The sequence below is a fragment of the Ipomoea triloba genome, chromosome 6 (genome assembly GCF_003576645.1).
Source record: "Ipomoea triloba cultivar NCNSP0323 chromosome 6, ASM357664v1".
NCBI classification, from domain to species: Eukaryota; Viridiplantae; Streptophyta; class Magnoliopsida; order Solanales; family Convolvulaceae; genus Ipomoea; species Ipomoea triloba.
In genome coordinates, this window is record NC_044921.1 from 22,036,498 (window position 1) to 22,051,540 (window position 15,043).

Genomic DNA, 15,043 nt, shown 5'->3' on the forward strand with positions numbered 1-15,043 from the left:
CTTATAGACGAAGCTCCGTCTACAACCGCTTTACCTTTGTCTTGTCCGTGCCAATTTCCGGATTTTTTCCTTCCTTTCATGGACTTGGCCTTCTTCTTCAACCTAGTGAGAAAATATGCCATTTTCTTTCTCATTCTCACCGAAGACATCTTCCTTACGAATCAGCGCTTCATCATCCAGACTAGTTCTCCCCGTAACGAAATGGAAGAGAAACCTGAGCACGTCGTAATCAAAAGGTTGGAAGCGCGAACCCAATGGAATCTCCATTACTAACTAGATTCAGAGGCTTGGGAATAATTAGAAAGAATGGAGAGTCTGGCGGGAATAATTAGAGAAAACAGAGAGTGGATATTTATAGTATTTTCGTACTTCTATCATATCCTAAGGGTTAGGAAACAAATGGAGACTATTTATTGATAAAAAGACGTGTTAAAATGACTATAATGTCTATATTTAGGTATTACGCAATAAGGGTTAGTTCATGATTGATGATGCAATGAGCAATCATATATTTCTGTTGTGTAAGCTGTGTTTGAAAGCTATTGTTAGCGAATCTATTCCAGTTCATTACAGGTTGACTCGTTATGTTTTGTGTCTTAACCAGTCAATTATATTAAGAACTGTTTAATCCGTTAATACTATTATGTTAACACGTTGACATGAACCTGTTTACACAAAGCTAGGTAGATTATTGTGTGGACTATGGTCCACATTAATATCAAAAAAGAGAAACAATAAATTTTAGTTCTGTCATCTAGATTTTAAACAAACCGTACACTAAACACTTTGTAAAACTTAGCTAGCATGAGAGATTTCAAATTAAACTGTCTATACAGGAAAAGCGTATATGTACTTTATAGAAAAGACACGAATACAGTAAACACAAGTACATAGCATCCATCCCCGAATGACCAGACCTGAAATCATATTCAACTCAGCAACTCGCAAGTTGTAGCTCCGTCTAGCAGTGCATAGCAAAATAAGATGCTTACTCTGATTGAGGATGCGTTCTTTCATCAAGATCCTTCAATCTTGGCCAAAAATGAGCTCTGAAAGTTGATTTCAGGTCCAACCAATAATCGTTTAACATAAACAAAGAAGCCACTTCTCTTCCCTGGACCTTAATTTACTGTTTCTGTAGCCATCCAACCTGTGCAAAAATGTATTTTAAGTTTCAAACAAGTATTAACATTGTATCAAGATGCATATTTTAGGAAAAGAACGTACCTTCCATGCATACATTCCAAAAAATGCCACAATATCCACTGACCAAACAACCGCGAAGGATTTCCAGAAGAATGGGACTATAATGTTCAGCAGTGGGATAAGAAGAAAGAGATAATTGAGTGCTTCTTTCTCATTCTTTGAGCAGTCTCGGGCCCGAAGGGATGGAATAGCTGAAACCGAAAATATTGACCTCTTTAGTACAATCACACAAATTCATAACTGATCAAGAATAACTTCTGAATAAAGAAAGCCACCACATTATAGTGTGGTGGCAGGTTTCTCTGTTTTTATTTAAATTAAGCTATTTGGTCAAATTTAATTTCGAGCTAGGATAGTAATTACAGTACATGAAATTAATCAACAGATACACTCTGTAACCAATGAGGAAACAAGACTACATGCTGCCAAAGAAATCCATTAAGGGTGTGTTTGGTAACCCGGAAAATGATTTCCGGAAATCATTTTCCGAGCTTTTGGTGTTTGGCAAAGTCCAGAAAATATGGTCAACGGAAAACATTTTCCGTTGACCATGGAAAGTGAGCCCATTTTTCCGGAAAATGACTTCCGGACAAAAAATCCGGAAGTCATTTTCCGGAAATGGAAAATGGCTTCGTGCGACCTTTTTTTTGTAAAAAAAATAAAATTATTTCTAATAAATATTATTAGTTTATATATTTTTATATTTTAAATAAAATAATAAAAATATAATTATACATTTCTACTCATTTTCCACTCATTTTCCGGAAAATGAACCAAACACACACAGACAGTTTTCAAGAGTACATCCAAACACCGAAAATGAACTCATTTTCCGGAAAATGACTCATTTTCCAGAAAACATTTTCCAGAAGTCATTTTCCTGCTTTCCAAACACACCCTAAGTAATTTTTAACAAGAGGAGAATTATAAATCCTAATTGATGAAATCAGTTATTCCATTACTAAATATACTTTTTGGAAGAATAAACTACTAGCAAGTAGCAAAGATTCAATGTACTGTAAGTTCATTTGTAGGTAGTATGCCAAATAATGAATCTTCAAAAAATCAACATTCAATATATTAAAAATGAACATAATGTCATGCTCCATGGTTATAAGGATTGCAAAGGTTCCTTGTTTATAAATATTAGGGCACTTACTGAACATCCAAATGGACCACATTCCCATCAGTCTCCAGATGTCCGGTTCATTAGACGGAAATATGAGATTGAAAGAGAGAGCCCCTCCCAGCAACATTGAAACGTAGCCCTGGACTTCAAACACGGTGTATAATGTAGTTCCAGGTACAGCAGGATTTTTTGAAGCAGTGGAAGCCCTCGGTGCGAAAGTTGCAGCAGTTTTCTGAACCACCTGGTAGAGGCATAAAATGTTATATGCAGAATCAAGTCATGAATGTATTTGACTTTGGATTCCAATCCTTGCACAAGCACAACACATAAACATAACTAGTCACCAATAAGATAATGAGTAATGCTAGCAAATTAAACACACAAAAAAAACAAGTATATATTCATATTCTTTTCATAAGAGCTTGCAAAAATGTGCAGGCTGGCAGCAACACTACTTTATGGTAAGAAAAAGGAAAGAATTTTTGTTTCAAGCATCAAAATCTATCAATGTAGTTACATCTTCGATATTCCATATTAATTCATTGAAATCCATAAACGAATTTGGTTCGGACGAAGTCTCTACCGGAACGCCACAACTGATGTAGGAGCCACCATCAGTAACTGTATCCGTATTCCTGGCCGGTGGTGCCAGTAATGTCTCTACAGGAACACCCTCTGCGATTGTATCCACTGGAATACCAACAATGTATGAATTGTTATTATCCGTAGGTGCCAATAATGTCTCCACTGGAACACCCTCGGCGATTGCTGTCTCCATCGGAACACCAACAAAGTATGAATTGATATCATCATCATCATCATTGCTACCCTCTGCAATCTGCAATGGCGTTGTCTCTACTGGAATTGGAACAGGAACGGCCTTGAAATCTTTGCTACTCGTGCCGTCTTGTTCCAACGTGTTTTCATCATCTTCATCATCATCATCATCATCATCATCATCATCTTCTTTCTTTGGATGTATGTAACACAGCACAAAATCTTCTCTCTCTTCCACAATACGAAATTCAGCCCTAGCTCTCCTAATAATCGTCACCGGCAAGTAAAACTCTTTCAACAGCCATTGTCCGTCTTGTTCCGGTTCATTCTTGTTCTTATAGACGAAGCTCCGTTTATACCCCATCAGAAACTTCCCGTCCTGGTCTACAACCGCTTTACCTGTGTCTTGGCCGTGCCAATTGCCGGACTTTTTCCCCATTATCTTCCTCCCCACCGTGCGCTGAACCCTAGATCCCTTCATGGACTTGGCCTTCTTCTTCAACCTAGTGAGAAAATATGCCATTTTCTTTCCCGGCGGAATTAACTCCCATGGCTCCTTCTCACCAAAAACATCTTCCCTACAAATCAGCGCTTCATCATCCACACTACTTCTCCCCGTAACGAAATCGAAGAGAAACCTGAGCACGTCGTAATCAAAAGGTTGGAAGCGCAAACCCAATGGAATCTCCATTACTAACTTTTCAAATGTAGATTCTGAGGCTTATTATTCTGGCGGGAATAATTAGAAAAAATAGAGAGTCTGGGGAATAATTAGAAAAAACAGTGGGCGGTGAAGTGGATATTTATAGAGTTTCCTTACTTCTATCATCATATCCTATAAGGGTTAGGAAACAATTGAGACTATTTATTGATAAAATGACTACAATATCCATATTTAGCTATTACGCAATAAGGAGTAATATAAGTAGAGGGGTAATAATGTAATTTAACATTATTATGTATATACCTATATAACAAAGTTATAGGGTTTGGCAAACCTAGCAATTAACACGACCTTGTTAAACGGGTTAGTGTTTAGCTTTAAGGTGTTACAGCTAACCGGTTAATATTATAGTGTTACCACATTTACACAAAGCCATGTATAATCGATTAAGACAAAACTTGTTTGCCACTACTCTTAACCAGTTAATGCAGCTACTAACAACTACTGACCAATATAAAATATACAAGCATACTTGTGGGTATCAATATCAATTTAGACTTTTAGTTGTGGTCTAATCTCGGCATCATCCAATAAAAAGATCCTTCAGTCCACATGCTATTCTGAGCCCGTCACAGTATAACCAGCGCACACGTTATAAACGTAATGAACATATAATATATAAACATAAATGTATAGTTCAACGATCATATTAGGTTTAACGCCCTATACAACTAAGGCGCTTTAGTTGAGATGAAGCTCATATTCAATTGCCAGAAACTTCATATTGTCAAACACAGAAATTGCTGTAATCTCAATTAGTTGGAATTGTTGCAGACCAAAAAAAGCCTACAACTACTGGACTTACTGCTTTAGAGAGGCTCACCTTTTTCAGTTCTTTATCGAGTGCCGGGTTGATAGTAGTGGATGCTGCTCCATTAGAAATGCTGTTTGCCCCTTTAATTTCTTGTTCATCTTCAACCTTGGTTTCTGCAGAGTCTCCTAAACCTTCCTCCATATCCTCCACCGCCTTCTTATCCAATCCGTTCGAGCTCGCTCGAAATCTCGAGCTTTTCCCCCAAAATTGAGCCCTAAAGACGCCATTTCTGAGAACCAGAGGGAATGAAGGAAACTTCGAGATTGAATTAGAGGTAAAAGGAGATGAAGCAGACATTATTAAGGCGTTCATGGCGTCTAATAGATATCTGCTCAGCTCTCATGCATTGTAATGGCGTCGCAGCCGTTAGCAATTTCATTGCATTTTTCGAATCATGGCGAGGAATAGAGAGATTAGAGATAAGGGAAAATCTGGCTTGTCTTGGAGCCAACGTAGACAATGGACACGTCTTCAGGTGACGTGGAATAATCTGTAACCACGGCTCGAACCCGAACCCGAACCCCGTCGGGTCTTCAAATTATTACCACAAGCTAAACAGATTTCCTGTTAATTTTGATTTTAATTTGAGATGCAATTCAGCTTTTAAGTCTTTTATTAATTCAGTTATCAAACTCAAAAAGATTTTAAATAAATCTATTTAACTTCATAAAATAGTATAACAAGTTAGTAATAAATATGGAATAAACAACCAAGTCACTTTTTTATTTGAGGTGTTTATCACAAACATAATAAAGTGATTGACATTTTTACAACTTTATGCGCTCACTAAGAGCATCAACACTAGTTTAATTTTTTCATCGTTTTTTTTTTTTTGAGAGAAAATTTTTTCACAATTTTTTATAATCCAAGTACGATAGAGATGATAGAAATAGAAAAAGAAAAGAAAGAAAAAAACAAAACAAAACAAAAAAGCTATGAAATTTGACGCCAAAAAAAATAAATAATAAAAACTATAACGCACCACCGGACACGTGTACTGCCTGGGTGTTTGCTTTGTGCGAAACGTGCATAGTAACTGATGCTCTCCATTTTTTTCTCTTTTCTTGAGCCCTCAAAAAATTAATACCTTACAAGAAATTGTTTTACATTTTCTTACCTCATTCTTTATCATCCACCTAATCAAAATCATTGAACATGAGAAATGGGCGAAAGTCAATGACCTCCCTCATATCGTCTAAAACTCTTGTATAAGCAATTACTTTATTGATCTAATCTAATGTATTAACAGCTATGATTCCGTATTAGAGTTTCTAACTAGCTAATAAAGTAAATTTAAAAAATACGAATTACAATGTAATTAAAGAACAATAAATGTGCTAAGGACTTTGTGGTCCAGTGGCATCAAACCCTTCCCTTTATACGGGAGCCTCAGTGGGTTCGGTAGCTAGACTCCCACCGTGGTGGATTAAATAATTTGCAATGTTTCTCCACTAAAAAATAGTTTTATTTTTCCCTTCCAAATTCTCTCTTGATACAACTTATAATCGTTAAGTGTCATGAATTAATTAATCTCACTAATTTATAAACAGAAATTAAAATATCAAATCAAATAACGTCATGTTATAAGAAAACCATTTTGGAGAAAGTAACATTACTCTTCTAGTCTTCTCCTTTTGGTTGGGAAACATATTGATTAAGTCTTTACTCAAGTTATGTAATTAAAGAAAATAAATATGGCGTTAGAGTATATCTCAACTAATTATTAATCAATTCAAAATAAGTTAATAAGTTTTGTTTTATTAATAATCACGGGTGTAAGTCCAGTTGAGCGAAATCCCCTTATCTTTGGTTTTCCAAACGAAAAGAAAAATAAATATTTTTTTTGAGTACTACTGACTCTGTTACAACTTACAATGTAGTATATGTTCATAAATATAATATGCCTAATTTTAGTCATTAGACTTCCACCATGGATTTGGCTTGATTACTTCACAATTAAGTGATTTCTTTATAACTCCATGGGTCCGTTAATTTTGTGTGTGTGTGTTTGTCTGGCTAAATGTTAGAATATTGTTTGTTTGTTTGTTTGTTTTTTTTGGCTCAATTTAAAGTTAAGAAATTATTTTTTTCTGTTTGGTTCATTTTCTAGAAAAGAACATATTATTTGTTATAGCAAGTTAACAACAACAACAATAATAATAATATGTGTGGGTGAAGGTTGTGATGGTATTGGTGTTGGTGGTGGTGGTGCGGTAGTACGTGATGGTGGTGGTGGTGGTAATAATAATAATCCATAAACTAACTTAAAAAGAAGAAAGTAACGAGAGAAATGAAAAATAAAGAATCTGAAAAATATATTCCGACTAAAAAATTATGAAAATATTTTCTACCATATAAATCCTTTTTTCATTGACTTTATTTTTCTTGAATATCCAAACACTATAAAATTTTTAAAATAACTTCCATTCATTTTTTGAGTTTCCATACGAATCTAAGTCTTTATCACACAATAATTGTTCTGGGATTGAATGTTGACTGTGGGACACTAAAATGGAGTCATTGGGATTGTACTAATCCACATCATCCTCGCCCTCATCAAGACAATTTGTCATCGAATTAAAGTGTGATTTCCATCTAAAGGAAAAAACGTTGTTATTCCTTCCAAGAAATTGGAATAGGTTTATCTCATCAAAGTGGGCAGCCAAATTTGCATGCATGTCCCTAAATCTTAATATTCATTATCTTCAACCCAAACTAATTTACTTTCCTTATCCTTGCCTCCAAAATTTGTTCTTTCATGTTCAAGCTCATCCCCTTATAACAAAGATACCATACAATAACAAACCCGAAAGAAAATTGCTTAGTCGAATCAGTTTGCACCCTCGATCTCGTCTATTTCTCAATTTCTCTCCTCCTTAATTAAATATTGCCTAAAAGTTTAATTAGGTTCTTTTTCTAATTATAGAACAACCCAAATGCTTATTGGAGATAAGCATTAATTAGCTGAGTAAAAGTCAATGTACAAGTTTCAATAAATTAAGGTATAACATTTGTGAAAACAAGCAAAAAGCTAGCTAGGGTAATTACGTAACATGTGAGTTTTATGTGAAGACGTGCAAGGGGTAAAATTAACAAAAGTAAAAAAGAGATAATATATGCATAGTTCACGAAAATGTAACACAAATTAAGAAATGACACAATTAGAGAAATAAGATAATACCAAAGAGAAAGTAATAGAATCCTAAATAAACAATCAATATGAAAAGTAAATCTAAAGTGGATAAGGAATGAATATGAAGAGATGATACATGAAGTATATATAATTAGAAAATTGGGTTAATACAAACTCTACAAGCCAAGTATAAAGCAAATAGGAAAGAATAATGTTTTAAAAAAATTGTGACGAGAAAAACACGCAGTTATTATTTAACAATATACAATCTTTAAATTATGCGTTAACCACACAAAAGATGTAAACTGCACTAAGATGACACAGTATAACATGCTCAACTGAGAGGGTATTGGTTAGAATTGAACTCATAACCGTCTAAATACGAGAATATTACCTATTTGCTCACCCCTCTCATAACAAAATAATAATAAGAATAATGCTATTTTACCTTCTTGGTTTTGTCTCTTAATTAACAATTGAGCCAATAGATGCGGTAAATTGACTGACTCTATTTTACGTAAAAAGTGAATCTAATCTATAATTATAATAAAGGAGCCGGGCTCCAGCCAATCAGAAGCCTGGATTTTCCCGCCTCTCAAAAACGACAGCGTTTTATCTTTTTCTTTTTTTTTTTTTTTTTTTTTTNTTTTTTTTTTTTTTTTTTTTTTTTTTTTTTTTTTTGCTGTATGCGAAGCTGTGTTATCAAATTCAAAAATATGGATTTCCCGCCTGTTTAATAGCTGTTGTTAGGGTAATTATAGCTGCTGTTATGGTAATTATAGATTATGCATGTGATTTTAGTTCTGCAGGGTATGGGCTGCTGTCCAATTAGACATTGAAATTGAAAATTGAAAATAATATAATAATATAATATTTAATCAAATAGAATACCAGCCTTCTTCTATGCCTATAAATAGAAGGCTCAGGAATTACAAAATACAAATTGAGAAGGTAGTTCACTGGTTACAGAATTACAAAATACAAATTGAGAAGGTAGTTCACTGGTTACAACATTATTCATAGCTACTCAAACTGCTCTGATTAGTTTCTCCAAAAACACTTCTGCTGGGTCTGTTCTTGCTGTTTCAGAATGACTGGGCAGTTCATAGTGGGTGTGCAGCTGCATCCTAAGCAAACCAATAAGGCAATTAGGTTGTGTTGTGTCCGTAGTTATGTAGTATCTGAAATGAAAAGAGAAACAACCATTAGAAGTCAGGAGTGTGTTTTCCATGATCAACAGGTTTGTGGCTTATATTTTAACATGTTAACTGTGTTTTGGTTTTTTTTTTTTTTCATTGTAAGAAATGTGCTAATCTTTGCCTTTTTGACTTTGAGTGTAGGGTATGTGTAGGGTATGTTCATTCATGTACACATACCTAAGGACCTTGTGGGGAAATATAAGGACATATTCGTGGAAGGAAAAGTAGGTCTTAGGAACTTCTTATGTATCACAAACTTTTTCAAATACAAGACAAGTATGCTTCGTTACATGATAAAATTCAAGCATGACACGCTTGTGAAGGAGTATAAGCGTGTTAATTTCCCTAAGACCATGTTTCGATTCAAGAGTTTCGAAGACATACTTTCTAAAAAAGAAATTAATGAGAAAATGTTAATAGGTAAATGGAAATTGAACTTATACACTTATAGCCAAATTTACCTTTTTATTTGTTGACTAATTGGTTTTGTTCTTAAAACTAGATGTGATTGGGCGTGTGGTTGAGATTTATTCTCCTGTTGAGAAGGTCATAGCCGGTAAACTGAGTAGGCTAATTGATTTTGTGCTTGAAGACACTNTATGTATCACAAACTTTTTCAAATACAAGACAAGTATGCTTCGTTACATGATAAAATTCAAGCATGACACGCTTGTGAAGGAGTATAAGCGTGTTAATTTCCCTAAGACCATGTTTCGATTCAAGAGTTTCGAAGACATACTTTCCAAAAAAGAAATTGATGAGAAAATGTTAATAGGTAAATGGAAATTGAACTTATACACTTATAGCCAAATTTACCTTTTTATTTGTTTACTAATTGGTTTTGTTCTTAAAACTAGATGTGATTGGGCGTGCGGTTGAGATTTATTCTCCTGTTGAGAAGGTCATAGCCGGTAAGGTTGAGATTTATTCTCCTGTTGAGAAGGTCATAGCCGGTAAACTGAGTAGGCTAATTGATTTTGTGAAGGTCATAGCCGGTAAACTGAGTAGGCTAATTGATTTTGTGCTTGAAGACACTAGGTTTGTATCTCTACTGAATTTGGTTTATAATGGTGTGTATGCGGTGTTGTATTCTGATTTTTTGAATTGGTATACAGTCAAAGACAAGTAAAGTGTACCTTGTGGGATGATCATGTTGATGAGCTAAGCCCGTATTTTAACTCTGCTGTTGCTGATCTTCTCATACTGTTGATTCAGCTGTGCTGGGCTAAAATAATGGACAGTAAGTGTCCTATGCTTTACTATCCATTGCTATTTTATTCTCACTGCTATTGGGTAGTTATTTCCTACTTTCTTGTGCAGATGGTGAGGTGCGAATCTGCAGCTCTTTCGACGCCACGCAGCTGTTTTTTAACCATTCGTGTAAGGAGTTTAGGGAACTAAGGAACAGGTCAGTTCATTAAATACCTAACAAATCATGAGGTCGTGTTATGTTTCCTTAAATGATTGTAATCTAATTTTTTTTTTCCTATTTCTAGCTATAACACCAAGCTGACACCACTGCGATGTATCCAATCTAGCAGCAGACTGTGTGGTGCTAATATGGACTTTAGTCAGGGCAGTAATGATTTGGTGGTTACTCAGATTGAAGAAATTTACAGCAAAAAGAATGTAAATCTAATGACTCTCTTTAAGTTTGAGCATTCTAGCATTTAGGGAAATAAGTTAGCTTATATTTACCTATATTGACCTATAACACATATAAGCACATGTTTTCAATGGAGGTGCTTTTAACAATAAGCAGATAATCACAGGTCATATAGGCACCTGTTTTAAGAAAATAATTTCAGAAAATTGCTAACTGCTTATATCACAAATTGGAAGCTGTTTTTAACAAATAAATCACATAAGATCAGTGTTAAGGTTTTATTTACTGAACTATTATGTGTCAGTGATTATGGTAGCATACAAATAAAACAATAAGCACCTGCTTGTAGTATTAAATTGATCATAGCACATACAAGCAAATGTTTTCAGCAAAGAATCATATAACATTGTTATCTATTTAAAGTATTCGAAGCTTTGTTTAACAACTAAATAACATAATCACATAAGATTACTGTTAACAGTTTAATTAGTGTACTGTTCTATAACTATTCTATAATGGGTCATAAGTGAGTATACAAGCAATGAAAAATTGTTTACAGTGTTTGTGTTTTGAATGTTATGTGATAATGAGTTTAATTTGCCTGGCAGCTTAGGGAGTATTGGGTTGCGGGTCGTATTGTTGATGTAGAGAGTGTGGTAGATTGGTATTATGTGTCTTGCAAGGATAACTACTGCAAGAGAAAGCTTATTGAGAAGGGTGGAATGATGGTTTGTGGTGGTTGTAAAACTTCTTGGCATGAGGGAGTCGTAAGATATAAAGTAATAGTTCGTGTGGCTGATGATACTGGAGATGCCCCGATGCTGATATGGGATCGTGAATGCTCTGATTTGGTCGGTGTTTCTGCGTCTGATTTATTGGCTAAATACCCTGAGGTTTGGCAATGTATTTATGCTATTTTGTTCCTTACTTTTTAATTGATGTGTTGTGATTAATGTCTTTTTTATTCTGCCTGGTTATAGGGGAATAAAGGAATTCCCCCAGAGTTGGGATGTTTACGTGGATTGTCAATGCTATTCAGAATTCTCATGAAAAAGGATCAGGCTGAGAGTTACTACTCAGCCTTCACAGTTCTTAGCATTTGCAGAGATGAAAATGCTCTTGCCCAGCATTGTTCAAATCTGTTGGGAAGCAGTGAAAGAGATGGATTTTCTGGTGATGGGCATTGTGTTTCTGGGGTATGTTTTCTCATTTTTTTTCTAATTCACAACAGGGTACTGTTGACTTATTTTATAAGCGACTAATTTATTGAACTGAATTTGTATGCTATAGGATTTCTTTTCTTCTGATGAGGAAGATTGTGTGGCAATTGAGGAGGTTTCTCAGGGCTCTGGTTTAAAAAAGGTGACTGGTTTGGAAGATTTTGAAGAGGGGTTTGGTGTGGATGGTGCTGATGTAACTCTGAAGAGATCCCTATTGAAGGACTTTCATCGTTGTGGCAGTTCTAAGAAAAGTAAGGGTATTGCTGTAAACGAAGAAAAGTAGTCTGTTCAATGTAGCCTAAGTGTTAAGGTTATGGTTTTTGGCTTTGGTTTTTTGGAGACTTGGTGCTTTTAAGTCTCATATTATATTAGTCTGCTATTACTATGTAGCAGATCATTTTGGTGTTTTGTGGTTGGTTGATAAGGCCTTGCAGTAGCTTGTACTAGGTATTTTGGCTGTAATATTATGTAATGATTTTGTGGTAACTACAGTAAAGTGTTTTGATAAGCACTTTACTCAGTTACCTAACGAAGTCATGTACTCATGTAACCATTATTATATGATCATCCTTCTTAACTTGGTAATGTAACACTCTGCAGTGGCAACTAAAATAATCATGTAACATATGATGATTTACAAGTGAAGCTAAACATTTAACAAGTACTGTCCTTCTACATAAACATAAAAATTAACTTTGTTTTTATAGAACCAAGTTTCCTATTTGACTAGAGGCTGAGATTAAGCAAACACTGTGGTTCATAGTTCAGTGGGATACTTGAGATAAAAAAACAATCATGAGATATAAGTTATAGTAAGTAAGAAGAACGCTTTAATCTTCTACAATTGGATGTGAGGTTTTTGATAATAAAAAAAAATTCAACTGTGTGGAAAACAAACTTAATATTTAAGTTTTATAAAACAAATTTGTAAGTAATAAGTGAAGTTACAGTTTTAAAAAAAAGAGAGAATTTGTAATCTGCATTTCTTAACTAATTTTTTAAGTCAATTACAATCATGTATAGCACAGTGTCAAGTTACATTTTCAAAGAACAATTAAATTTGTGTCTATTCAAACAGACAACTATTCTTTTTTTAAAATAGTCTTTGAAAATAGACTACCATACAGAAGAAGATAAAATAGTAGGGTAAAATTGCATAAGTATGGTTTTGTTAAAAAATTGCTTGGACTGTCCTTTAAAAAAAAAAAGTTAGTTTCAATTTTATTTAAGATTTGAATCTCATGAAATAATTAAAATAAGCCTTTCCAGTTAAGAAAAAAGCTTAAAATTAAATCTGTAAATTTTGAAAGTACATTTAGCATGAAAAATATTGACTCTTATTCATTGTCTTAAATTACAGTTTAGTCAGTAAGTAAAAAAAAAAATTGTAAAAACTGGTTCTAATATGCTGCATAATTATACGGGAACATTGCAAAATTTCCTAAAAAAGAATGCAAAGTTGTTTGTTAAATGTTTTGTGTGCCTGTCACACCCAAAAAAATGGCATCAGACTCCTTTGTCATAACTTACCCAAAGTTGTTAGTATTATTGTAGATTATTGATGGATTAGTTGAAAAATCTATTTTGTTTCATTCCAAGAAGCATGAGCACTGTAAAATACATATTACTTTTTGTGTAAATTACAAGGTACACAAAAACCAAAATAGATATAGATATATATTTTAATAATTAGTTCTACACCTATCCCTACTAACATGCATTAATTGTTGATGTTAACTTTTGACTTTCTACATTGATACTTGAAAGGATGTTCTACTCATTTATTTTGAATTCTATGCTATCTATATATACATAGCATTTAAGGCACTAACTACAAATTCTCTCAGACAAATTCAAACAAATATTAGATCAACATATTCAAATTCAATGAGAAAATTGAATTCTTCAACTACCATATGCGGTAAAAGGACAAGACAGTTAGAAGATGAAGGTAATTTCGATTCGTACCTGTGCTTTGTCGGTAGAAACCCAAAAAAAAAAAGCAAAAATTATTAATGAAAAATATATAAAGTAATTAGATTAGGGTTTACCTTAGAGATGTGATTCTTCGTACGCGGATTGTTCTTCTTGGATAATTTTGATTCCATGAAATTCGCCACTGCGGTTTGGTATATGTGAAATCGAGGAACACGAGGTTAGGGTTTGTTGTTTTGTATTGGGTGTTGGTTTAATAGTATAGAGTGGTGACAATACTAGATGTAGATAGTAGGAGAACCTATATCAAGGAGCAGGATTTAGGAGATAGTCGTGAAATCTACGTCAGCGAAAGGAATTTAGATTTTTGGGGATTTAATCGCATCGATGTTCCTGGACGAAAACTACATTGCCCAGCCAAAATCGATGAAGGATGAAATTCGAGACAGAGGTGCATGGACGAAGAACAAAATTGATGGAATCCCATGCTTAATTTGTGGTCTAAGTTTCCAGAATGGATGAACTGGAGATGAGGACATAATAGCGACTGGATAGGGTTTCCAGAATGTATACGCTGCGACTGCTTTTTGTTTCCAGAATGCAGAACGATGACTTTTGTCCTATGTTTTAGGTTTAGAGTTTTTGGGCTTATTTAGTGCTTTGGGCTTTGGGTTAATGAGGAGATAGGACAATGGGTTATTAAAATTGGGCTTTTTGTTCAATTGTTTATATAAATAAATAAATAAATAAATATAAATAATATATATATATATATATATATTTATTTATTTATTTATTTATTTATTTATTTGTATATATATATATTATTTAAATGGATGAAGTGTGTAATTATTATATTTAATTTTATATTTTATATTTGATATTATCTTTATGTAAAAAATAAACATAAATTGTTGTATATAATTATTTTTATTTGTTTGGAAGTATTTATTCCAATTGAATTGGTTTTTTATTTCTTTACTGTAGTATAAGAGTTGTTATTATGTTCTAAAGTAGTTGTTAATTACATTATTCCCTTTCAAAAAATATTAGTAAGCAATTTGCCGTAATATACGGGTAATATATGACATGAGAAATTGATTATGTGCTAAGAATATGTGATGGTAGTATAGATATCTTATATTAATTTTGAATATTGAATATTCAATTCATAGATATCTTATATTAATTTTGAATATTGAATATTCAATTCCATTTAACCATTGTGATTAAATAAACAAATATCCACATTAAAAGTTTTTTCATAATAATTGTTTCATTTTATGACATGTATATTAAA

The 15,043-nt window shown here is 33.5% G+C and overlaps 2 protein-coding genes across 3 annotated transcripts; one reads left to right on the top strand and one right to left on the bottom strand.

Moving 5' to 3' along the window:
- Positions 1-668: 668 nt before the first annotated feature.
- LOC116023238 (protein RESISTANCE TO PHYTOPHTHORA 1, chloroplastic) lies at positions 669-5,048 on the bottom strand. Of its 2 annotated transcripts, XM_031264226.1 has the most exons (4): positions 4,660-5,048; positions 2,366-2,576; positions 1,228-1,397; positions 669-1,150 (listed from the first exon to the last, which is right to left on the bottom strand). In XM_031264226.1, the coding sequence occupies exons 1-4, from the start codon at positions 4,960-4,962 to the stop codon at positions 1,127-1,129; spliced, it is 708 nt and encodes a 235-aa protein (XP_031120086.1). In that variant the 5' UTR covers positions 4,963-5,048; the 3' UTR covers positions 669-1,126. The 2 variants fall into 2 exon arrangements, with proteins under 2 accessions (XP_031120086.1, XP_031120085.1); XM_031264225.1 differs by lacking the exons at positions 669-1,150; positions 1,228-1,397; positions 2,366-2,576 and adding an exon at positions 2,745-3,750 and having other exon boundaries at positions 4,660-4,793.
- Positions 5,049-8,873: 3,825 nt separating this feature from the next.
- LOC116023663 lies at positions 8,874-12,091 on the top strand. Its single transcript, XM_031264664.1, has 10 exons — positions 8,874-9,023; positions 9,135-9,258; positions 9,485-9,757; positions 9,840-10,020; positions 10,098-10,222; positions 10,303-10,390; positions 10,479-10,611; positions 11,197-11,481; positions 11,569-11,784; positions 11,879-12,091. The coding sequence occupies exons 1-10, from the start codon at positions 8,874-8,876 to the stop codon at positions 12,089-12,091; spliced, it is 1,788 nt and encodes a 595-aa protein (XP_031120524.1).
- The last annotated feature ends 2,952 nt before the right edge of the window (positions 12,092-15,043 follow it).

Coding starts and splice junctions, on each gene's coding strand:
- LOC116023238 (XM_031264225.1), bottom strand. CDS start 3,635: ATGGCATATTTTCTCACTAGGTTGAAGAAGAAGGCCAAGTCCATGAAG.